This window comes from Alligator sinensis, unplaced genomic scaffold, assembly GCF_000455745.1.
Source record: "Alligator sinensis unplaced genomic scaffold, ASM45574v1 scaffold546_1, whole genome shotgun sequence".
NCBI lineage: Eukaryota > Metazoa > Chordata > Crocodylia > Alligatoridae > Alligator > Alligator sinensis.
In genome coordinates, this window is record NW_005842061.1 from 1,607,360 (window position 1) to 1,618,952 (window position 11,593).

The 11,593-nt window shown below is 43.7% G+C and overlaps 1 protein-coding gene across 1 annotated transcript in view; it reads right to left on the bottom strand.

Annotated features, from left to right (window-relative positions):
* COL13A1 (collagen type XIII alpha 1 chain) overlaps positions 1-11,593 on the bottom strand; it is a 190,524-nt gene that overhangs the window by 120,923 nt on the left and 58,008 nt on the right. Inside the window, exon 3 of the mRNA XM_025203565.1 lies at positions 2,366-2,373. Within this exon, the coding sequence (XP_025059350.1) occupies positions 2,366-2,373 (8 nt within the window). The remainder of the gene's footprint in view (positions 1-2,365; positions 2,374-11,593) is intronic.

The window sequence follows — 11,593 nt, forward strand, 5'->3', positions numbered from 1 at the left end:
GGGGAGCTGCAGGAGAATCCCCCATGGCTGCCCTGCCCAGCCCCAGCCTAGTCCCGGCACATAAAAAAATTTAAAAAGCCCCGCACTCACCAGCTCCCTGAACATTCCCCAGTTCCTGGTTCAATTCCCCAGCTCCCTGATCACTTCTGTCAGCTTTTCCCAGAGGGTGCAGGCCCAGGGATGATGCAAGATGACAGCAGCTCTGAGCTATTTCCCCAGGCAGCAGCAGATCCAGGGGCTGTGTCCCCTGGGAAGAGCTGGGGGATCAAACCAGAAGCTCCAGCTGACAGGTGGAGCTGCCCCAGCTCCCAGACAGGCACAGCACCCTGGCAAGCCACACTGCACCTATGCCATGGGGTAGCTGTTATATAGGTGCCAGGCAGGGGAGGCAATCCCTGCTGCCTCCTGCTGCCCTGTGCTGCATGGGGGTGCTCTGCGATAAGCATGCAGAGGCCCCAATCGCTGCTCCTGTAGGTAGTGAGTGCAGGGCTTTTTTTTTTTTTTTTTTAAGTGCCAGTAACCTGGGCCAGGTGGGGGATGGGGCCAGGCAGGGAAGCCATGGAGGCTTCTCCTGTGGCTCCCCTGGCTGTGCCTGCCTCTGTCCCAGCGGAGGGAGCCACAGGGGCTCTGCCCTACTGCCACTTGCCCAGCTGGGGTGAGGCATGATGCAGGCACAGCTTGCTCCAGGCAGCAGCAGTGCATAGGCCCCACTCCCAGCACTACTGCACCTGCAACAGCACTGGGAGCAGGGGCTCTGCCCTGCCACCACTTGCCCCCTTCTGCCTGGAGCAAGCCGCACCCACATCCCATTCCCCTCGCTGCCCTGGCTGGGCAAGCAGCAGCAGGGCAGAGCCCCCACTCCCAGCGCTGCCGCACCTGCATCCTGCCGCCCCCCTTCCCAACTAATGCACCCCCCCACACCACCTGAGCAGTTTGTCCCAGCCCCAATCCCTCCCTCCCCCATGCCCCTTCCCTTCCTCCTCCCCCAACCCCAACAGACTTACCAGCTGGAGGCAGCTGTCAGCTGCCTATTTAGTCTATGGCAGAATATCCGAATCAGCCAAATCTTTTTCTGAAGCTTTTCCAAATCGATTTGGATGCTTTGAATCAATTTGGAGCTTTTATTTGGTCTCCCGATTCAATTCAGATTCGGAGATTCGGTCCTCGAATCAGGCCAAATCTCCTCCGAATTGAATCAGCTATCGAAGCTTCATACAGCCCTAGTATATGTAGGACAACCTGCACAATGTTACATCAAGTAGTTTGTTTAAGCCTTGAATAAAGAAGTTGTGTTAAGAACTTTGTTATATCATGATTTTTGAACCACAGGTTCAAAGGTCAGAATAAACTGCTATGCAGTAGTGCACTTTGTCATCATCACTTTCCTGGTGGTCCCATTTGTTTCTGACAGATTTGAAATTTTCATTTAAATATTAAGTTTCTAGCCCTTATTATTGCAAAGAAAACCCTGACGCATTGCTGTCGGCACAAACTGCTTGCAAAAATTGCCTGGAAGACTTTGAATTGATCTATTAATTTCACTCTGAATCTTGATGATGATGCTAACAGCTACTCTAGGTTTGTGGGCAGAGCTTCCCACCTCAATCCATCCCCCAGATTGGGCTTGGATTGATGAGCTTAGTTTGACACAAAAATGCAAATCTGAAATCTGCTCAGATTTAGCATAGTTCAAAGCTAGAATCCAGAATTGATCCATAAATATAATTCTACACCCGGTCCTGGGGCCAGTCCCACAAGCTGCTGGGCAGAACTCTCACTGCAGGTACTAGAAGCTTTGCTTGTGGAAGACTTATTGGGATTAAGCCTTCAAATTGTGAAAAACTTTTGGATCCTTGCACAGAGACAGCCCATAGAATGGGAGATATTTTTTGCTAAAACTAGGTGGGGTGAAATGTCTTTTGGGGCTCAGTGTAGAGCTTTTAAAACTTATAGAATATTAAATATTTATCAGCATTTCAAGAGGGAAATAAAAAAATGCTGTAGAAGTGAATTCTCCTTGGAATGCCAGCACCCAGCAGCAGTTTCCAGTTCAAACTGCTCCAGAATTTATTGCTTCACATTAATTGCATGTGTAGATGCACCCATGTAAACTTATCCACTGAGCTTCCCCACCTGCAGAACTGCACAGAGATAGATGGGTGCATCTGTGCCATTTCTATCAAGCACTAAACACAAGGAAAACTTGCAGATTGAGAGGTAGTGAAAGACTTTCATAGGAAAGTTGAATATAATATTGGTCATTACAGATAAGAGACTACTATTACCTCTAACTTCCCATCAACCCTCTTTACCCCATTACCATCAGATGCATACTTCACAAACACACAGGAGCTTTTGTACTTACAGGTGGACCTGAAAGAAAGAAAATGAAAAATAATTAGTGTTTATTATACTGAACTCTAAGGACAAAGTGTAGATGATTGCTCCATACTGTACCATCTTTATCCATTCATGAGATGGGATAAACTTTGATCACATGTATTTGTTTCACCTTCAGATTACTCCATTGTGCTTTGTGGCTTCATCCTGATTTACCTCATTGAAAATGAGATCAGACTCAAACCAGAATTTCCTTCTCTTTTTCTCTGCCTTTCTGCTTCTTGCTCATTTTCAGGTTAGGTTAGTCAAAATCACTTTACCACCAAGGACAAATAACAAATTTGTGCAATTTGATTGGAAAAGCACTAAGGTTAAATATGTTGACAACAAATCAAGATACTGCATCATCACTTACAAACAGGAGGGTTTAAATCCACTTAAAATGCAATGTAGCTCCTTTTAGCATATCCTATGCTTTTTAAGAAAGGAATCTTTCCACTTACTTTCACTGTTTGCCTTCATCAAGGCTAGGAACCTAATTCAGATGTGGGATGGAAGGTGATATAAGTAAAAGATACTTCACATGAATTTATACTTATGTAAGAGCTTTCATAGCTACCTGTGCCCATTCTAATAACACGTGAAGGAATGTAACTTGGGGGAACGTACTCACCAAGGAACTGTAAAAAGCTATAACAAAGTTTAAGCTAAGCTAGCTGCTTTAATCTGTGCTTTTTTGGCTCCTGATTGGGGTAGTGACATTTTTTTAGAACCACTTGCACATCAGTAGAGGGTAAAAGTTTTAGGAGAGTCAAATGGAAAGTGAGGGGTGCAGTACACACCATTTTATATATCACCATATCTTGTCTCTTTTCTTATTTCTTTTATCAGAAGAGTTCCTGATTCAATACCCTCTCCCCTGTCCCGTTCCCTTTTAAAATTAGATTTTAATAACAAAAGGTAAAGAGGAAAGAACTCGTTCTTTTCAGGTTCTGTTGGGCCTCTGACTCTAAAAATATGCTGTAAGAGGAATCTCTCAAACTTCCTCAGTCTAGCCTCAGGCAAGGTTATTTGAGTAGATGCGATATCTTTTAGCAGACCAACTGAGTAGTTGGAAAAAAGTTCTTAGCAAGCTTTTGGGTGCAGTCAACCCTTCTTCAGGCATAGAGAGTCTCTGTTGATCTACATATTCCTGCTATGAGTGTGTCTGCCTGGGCACAATGTACTGGCATGCCAAGGTCCTCGAATTAACTCTGAATGAGACAGCTCGTGTACCAAAAGCAGTCTAGCTATGTTAGCTTAAAAATGTAATGAGTTTTGTGTCTTCCTGAGAATAGCCTGACCTTATGGGACCTGGCACATTTTCAGAAAGCAGTTATAAGTAAAGCAAACTAACAAACACAATCACACAACATCTGTCCTCAAAGTCTGGAAATTGTACCTCATCTACACTCCCCTTTCTGCTAAACATTTTAAAAAGTAATTTGTACCCTCAACATAAAAAGTAAGTAGAAAATTAAATCTGACACAGATTTTCTCCCTCTTTCTCTCAAGCTTCCTTCTCAAGCCAGCCCCTGCTATATTTTGGATGTTTGTGGTTCAATGGAAATGTTTTCCTTCCATTTTTGTGGGTTAAATGGAGACAGATGTCTACTGTGATGTCATAACCTGTTACTGTGACCATTTGTATGACACCACAGAGTATTTTGGGCTGCCATTCAACAACCTCATCAACTCTTCTTACTGTAGCCCTGGGTTGCTTGACACATTGGAAGCTGATGTGATCAGATTGCAGTGAAGCATGCCAGACCTCTGTCAGCAGTAGCAGCAACAGCCTGGCCTGACTGTGCCCTACACTTCACAACTTACACTCTGCTCTTCCCCCTCTCCTCCCACTTACAGCTTTATCCCACCTTCCTTTTATTATGGCTCTGTGAGCCATGGGGACCTATCCTTTTACTCCTTATATTTCAAAATAGGGATGGGATGCATAGGGCCCAAATATGCATGTATGTATGTCTAAGAATCCATAACACTATTGACAATCATCTTACGTAGGTTTATCCTTTGCTCCTGTCCAACAACATTCTGTTCAGCACAGGACGGGAGTAGGAAATCAATATTCATCCCCTGATATCATCTGGCTGGAGACCATTATACAAGCCAGAGCAGTACTGGATTCTTCCAACTTATGCCTTCCTGCCCATAGATCCAACATGTTCTGCCAACAGCTAAGAATGGCTGGGGTATAAAGATGTTGCAACTGTACTTTCAGTTACTCATATACACTTCTCTCAGTGAAGCTCATTGTGCTGCCAGGTGACACAAACTGGTACAAAGGGCATCTGAGAACCCAAGCTAGTTCTTGGTATAAATTAAAGGATTGTTAGGATTGTTCTACCTTACATAAAGCTGCCAGAGGCCCCAAGTGGCATTCTGGTAGTCCAGGATTGCTTGAGCACAGATATGCCTGGGCCATGTCCCCTATATTGGAAACAGAATGGGGTAGAAAAGTCAGCTCCATGCTACTCTACTCAGGGATTCAGCTGTTCTAGGATATTTTCATTACCCACATAAGGTAGCATTACAGCTGCTTTGTGCCTACAGCACCATAGCAAGTAATCATAACCAGGCTGAGGACTGGTCCCAGAGTATTTGGTCAATAAGCTTAAACAGCCTTATTTGTTACCAAAAGCCCTAAATGGCGCTCACTCATCAGTTTCCAAATCTCCAGTTTCTCTTATAACCACATAATGGTTATTATGTGAAGCCAGTACAAAAATGTGTAGCACCCATAAAATATAGTGAATTGGACATAAAGATAGGCAGCATAAGAGGCTGTCATAATAAAAATACTATTGATTTCCTACTTAGCCTAATGAAACCCCTCCACACTGGAATTGAAGCAAAGCTGCTGTTGAAACCAAAAGGCCTAAATATGGAATGTAACACCAGTTTGCAACAGAGTAGAAGGCCTTGACTATAGGGATCTCAGTTCTGTTTGGGTCTAAAGCAGGTGCTGTCCTTTTTGAGTGGCCACAACTGAATTTAGATTTCCATGTGTCCAGACTAACAAGATCAGAACCACAGGATGATCCCTTTTAATTTTGTGTAGAAAAAAAATCAGAACACATGGCTTGCTGTGGCTGCATTTCCCAGCTGGACCAGCCAAACTGTATGTTCTGATGCTGGTGGTGAATTGCTGAAAGTGAGTTAGTTAGGAAGGAGCCAGTCTTTTATTTATAGCTTTAAAAGAAGAAAGAAATTATTCACCTTCCTTAAATAGGTTCTGTAGACAGCCCCTGTGCTTGGGAGTTACCTAAGTACCCCTTTCCACTCTTTTTTCATATCTTATCACTTACTAGATAAGATCCAGGGTATGTTGCTGAAACAAATGGCATAGTATACATGCTGTTCACAAACCCAATTAACATGTATGCCTCTGGTTGTATGAATCTATGCATTGGAGGAAAAAGGGCAGGCTATGCACCACAGATGAGAGAGGGATATCAGAAATTATGAAGGGCAGGAAAGCCTCTGGGAATGGGAGGCATGGAAGAAAGAATAATATCTGCATGACTCTGGATGCTGTGAAGGTCAGGTCAGCAGAGCACCCATCACCAATTTAGCACAGTGGGATTTATGTGACTGGGAAGAAAAATGAGTGCCCCTTTCCAATGTGGGACAAAGGGGCACTAGAAAGTAAATTTAAAGAAGTAACCAACTCAAAATGTATTGCAAATGGGGACCCCAAGATGCTGTCTAACAACAGGCAGCTGGAGAAAGAGGTAAGGGGAAGAACGCTACAGTGAGTGGAGACTGACTCTATTTGGTTTTGGACAGAGAGAAGACTGTGGGTGAAAACCACACACCTAATCAGAGACAGATTCTGCACTCCCCCAGTCAGTAAAAGAGGGGTGTTGTGGGAGATGGAAATGAGAAATGTTCTACCTAATGAGGTGGATGACCTTCAGAGGTATAACCATAACTTTGGCAGTATCTGGGGAAGATGTGAAAAACATCCATTCTCTATTTTCATAGATTCATAGATTTCATAGATTTCATAGACATTAGGGCTGGAAGGGACCTCGGAAGATCATCGAGTCCAGCCCCCTGCCCAAAGGGCAGGAAGTCAGCTGGGGTCATAGGATCCCAGCAAGATAAGCATCCAGTTTCATCTTGAAGGTGTTCAATGAATGCACTTGAACCACCTCTGGTGGCAGGCTGTTCCAGACCTTGGGGGCTCGGACAGTAAAGAAATTCTTTCTTATGTCCAGCCTGAAATGATCTTGAAGTAGTTTGTGACCATTCGACCTCGTCATCCCTTGGGGCGCTCTGGTGAACAAATGTTCCCCCAGATACAGTAGATACTTCCATGAACAGCCTCATCAAATTCAGTGGGACCATGTATGTGAGTAAAATTAGTGAGTGCAAAAAACTTTTTGACTAGCATAACTCATTTTGGAACCTCCCTCACATCCTATAAAACCTTCAGAATTTAAAAAGGGTCCAGCAGAATTAATGAAGATAAGTGTTCCTAACTTGTAAAATAATAATGGATTTGTTACAAGCATAAGAAACCTTCCTGTCTGAGGCAATACAATTGCACAGAAAAGCTAATGAGCAAATTGCAATTATCAAATACAGTGGATAGCTTTTCCTTCTACAATAAGCTAATTCGCATATTTTATTTCTCTATCTGCCCTCAGGGGAGTCAGTCTATTCTTCTGGAAGATGTTTACTTTAAATCCTTTGGTTGCTTTTCCTTTGAAAGCCTTTGGAAGCTGCCAGCATGCAGAGCTGAAGAGTCTACGTACAAGAATATTTTATTGAATACCAATAAATATGTGGAGTTTAAATGGAGAGCTTTCTTTCATCAGGTTCCCAATTTTTCCTTAAAATCCTACAGATACTGCTGAATAAAGAGACCTCTTGAAGCCCACACTGGACCCCACAGTCAAGGGGCCGACATATCATTGGGGCGAAGATCTGAATACCTGAGCGGTTGGCAAGTGGATGGGGTGTAGGGGAGGCGAAGCCCCGAGGAACACTATGGCGCACCTGTGAGTACCCTGTCTTCAGGTCTATGGGGAAGAGAACACCACTGAACCCCCTCCTTCTTTACATATACCAACAAGTCGTGGCAGATGAGTTGGGGGACCCCGACCTTGTGGGCAGAGTTATACTTGCAGCGCCTACTCAAGGCGTGACACTAGAGCTGAAATCTCATTAAATCATTTTGCATGATTTTGGCATCTTCTATTTTAAATCATAGTCTCGCCTAACTCTAATCTGACTCCAGATGCACATACCAGTTTATCTGATCATCTCTACACAGTACAGTTTCAGCCCTAGAGAAACCAAATCATGGATTAGGGTGTCACAGAATAAACTTAGAATGGGCACATTTACACAAGATGCTTAACTGCACATTAGTGTAGTTTACTGAAGTAAGCATGTGTGTCTATGGGTGCACGTGCTTACTATGCAGTAAACCTTCCTAATCCTGAGTAAATTTGCTACCTGCAAATGCAAGTAGCAAATTTATTAGAGATTGGTAACAGCTCACTAGCACTCATGTAGATGCCTGACCAGGAGCAAAATCTGCTCCTGGTCAGCCATCCACCAGGAGGTGGGAGATAGCTCCCTGCTCCTAGGAGCTGCCGGCTGCTGGGATAGGCTTTGTCACAGGAGCCTGGGCAGGAACTATGTCCCCCTACCCTGGCAGCAGGGAGCTCCAAGACCTCTGCTCTGAGATTGCAATCAGGGAGTGGGGGCTGGGAGATAGGGGTCCCCCAGCATCCGCTCATGGTCGCAGAGCTGGTGCAGGGAGCTCCCTGCTTGTCATGGCAGGAGACTCTGTTCTGTGTCCAGATCTGCAAGCATGGAGCTGTGGGGGAAACAGGCTGGGGAGCTTGTTCCCCACTCAGCTCTGCACTCATGGAGCTAGGCAGGGAAAAAGCCCCCCAGCCTGTTTCTCCCCAAGCTCTGCACTCTTGGAGCTAGGCAGGGAACAATTTGCCCAGTCTCTGCTCATCATGCAGGGTGAAGGTTGGGAACTGTCTTGGTCAGGGACAGGTCCCAGCCCTGTGCCCTGATTGGGTGACTGAGTCATGGAGCTTTGAAAGAGATGCAGGGGTGGGGTAGGTCCCAGCCCCTGCCCCAATCCATGGGTTGGGCACCTAGCATCGAGCTAGCTGCTAGCTATACCACCAGCAGATTGGGTCAGGGGGCTGGATTGTGTAGATGCCTGCCCGAAAGTGCTTATTCCAGAGTAGCTTACACCAAAGTAAACTTAGGCTGTATCAAATGCATGTGTAGACATGGCCATTTTCAATGAAGCAGCAAAGATAGATGGTAACTTACATCTAGAATTAACCATGGAATTTCTGAATTATGCCATGTCTTAGCTATGGACAAATTTAGTAATTTTAAAAAGAACTTCCTTTAAAAGAACTGCCCCTTCCAATGAAATATTTGTTACTAAGTTACCAGCCCAGCTAACAGTATAGATATATGTCGTATTTTTCCCCATCAGAGAGTGGCATATCACATAGTACACTGCAGAGCAGCAAACCATTGGACACTTCTACGTTGTAAGACCTTATAAATTATGTAATGTTGAACTTGCAATAATAAACATTTTAAAAGAAAAAAATAATTAGATACCCATGCACTTTCACAGCAACTGAGGCCTGACACTGGAGATCACAACTGATTTTGCAGTACCCCTAAAAGAAAATGTAAGCCTTTGTCTGCTCCAAAAGCTAAACTCAGTAATGCTGTTATATCCGGAATGACACAGTAAATCCAGTACTGCCTGTGGCTCTGGGCTCATTAGGATGTGCGCCACAAGCAGATCAAAGGCAGGAGGCATATCTAAGGTCCATCCTCTTTATACTCCCCCTATAAAATTAATGGTCATGTGGAGGGGAGCAGCATAGTCATATATAAACAAACTCAACTTAGTGAGCTGAGCATTCTTATGGGACATGATAATGCCTGTATAACTATACCAGTACAGACCTTTTGGGATTGGTCTTTAAACACAGGACACTTAGTGTCAGGAAAGATAAAACGAAGTCTCAGATGCAGCAGCCTTTTGTACTGCTATGTCCTTCCACCACTGGAGAAAGAGTAAAAAATGCCCCTCAGAAACTGAATAGTCTGGTGGAGGTTTAACTATTGCGAGACACTGAAGGATTTTACTAAGGCAAGAAAGCATTTTACCAGATGGATACTGAGATGCTTACTCAAGATACACAAAACCTGAACTACATTTCCCAGTCCTTTCATTACAGCTCTTGAAGTGTAAAAGTAGAAGGGCCCCCTCATGGCAGGTCATATCACATCACTAATCATCTGTGGTCCCTCTTTTCTGGACAGGAATACAGCCCTGCTTCTCCTTTCTCTTTCATTTCCCAGTTCTCCGGTTTTCTTGTCACAAATTCCCATCTGAGTAGCAGCAACAGGTGCACAATGCTGGCCAAGTCATTTTCTAGGCTACACGCCTCATACTGTTCCACAGTGTAGTCCCATGACACATCCCTAAATCAAGGTGAGATGATGCAAGCTGATAATGCTATGATAGATGTGAAGGTTTGGGATTGCTGTTTTATATACAATATCTTTTGGCCTTTTCTGAGATAATTTTTTTACCTCTCTTCATTTTGATTTTCAGCTCCATATTTCTTATTGGCGTCACACTACATGTTGAAATTCATACTTATAAGAAAATTGTCAATAAGCTTGGAAAAAGCTTAGATGAATAACAAACTATGTAGCTTCTCTCTGCAATCTGCATGAGCCCCATTTAGGGTACTGAAATTTATTTAGGATAGACATGTGAGGCCTGACCTAGCAAGGTCATGGAAGGTATCAGACTAGATAAACACCACACCTTCTGGCATTGTATTTAAGGGATCTATGAATGTGCTGAGGGACAGAAAGAGATAGCAAGCAGAGGAATTTGCTGATACAGTTGCTATTGCCTGTTATGGTGGTTGGGTTGCATGTGGGGGGTTCATCCCTTGACCATGACTCCTTCCCCAGTCTCATCCCTCTATCCCCTCATGTCTCCATGTTGTTTTCAGACTATCCCCTATCTGCAAGGATGTCAGTGGATGAGACGCTCTGTGGATAGTAAATAAAGAAGTAAATAGGGAGAGATATGAGGACAATAGAAAGAGATTGGGCATGCTAGGTACTCTGGCAAAATGTCTCCTGTTTTTGGTAGAAGATGTCATCAGTATAGAGAGAATTTCTACCCTGCCATCCTTCTATCTACAGTTGAAGGCAAAAAAGACTGTGCCCCTCCTCACTACATATCATGACAAGGACATTACCTAAAGGTTCAAAGCAGGCAATATCCCTTAGCATTGGCTCGGTGCCACTGTGAAACACACAATACTGGGCTAGACAGGCCTGTGGGCTGACCTAGTATGGTTTCTTTTATGTTCTTATATTTTCCTTTGCTTCCTTCTCTTCATAAATGCCCATGGGACAAAATTGTAAAATACTTTGCAGTAACACCACATGAGCACAAGGCTGATGCAATGGAACATTGCTGTAACAGGATGAAGTTGTGAGTTCCAGGAATGGTTTTGGAAATTTAACTAAGGGAAAGCAAGACAAGTCTGTAAACTTTTCACTGAGGAGTAACCTGCAGTGTGTCCTCCCAGGTATTTTAGATTTCTGCAGGCCTGCTGAAATTGAGGAACCAGCTTAGATAAAGGTTCTGCGTTCAGGCAAATGGAATGCTATGAAATATTAGGAAGGGAATTGAAAACAACCCAAAAAGCATCATTATACCCCTGTATACATGTATGGCAACAAGGATGATCAAGGAGAGACTAAATAAGATAGGACAGTTCAGCTTAAAGAAAAGATGAATGAGAGGGGATGACAGAGGGTTTTTAAGATCATGATCACTGTAGAGAAAGTAAAATAGGATTCAACATTTACTATCACTTACAATACTAAAGTGGTGGGGGTGGGAGGGCGGGAACAACAACATACATTAAATTAAGTAGGGAGCAGGTTTAAAAAAAAAGTTCTTTTTCACAGAGCGAGCAATTAATGTATGGAAATCATTGCCACAGGATGTTATAGCAGCTGACGATTTAACCTTCAAAAAAGAAATAGGCAAATCCATGCAGGATAAGTCTATCAGTTGGTATTAAACATAACAGTTAGGGCTGCAACCTCTAAATTAGGACTTCCTAGGCCTCTAACTGCTTGAAGCTATAGGGAA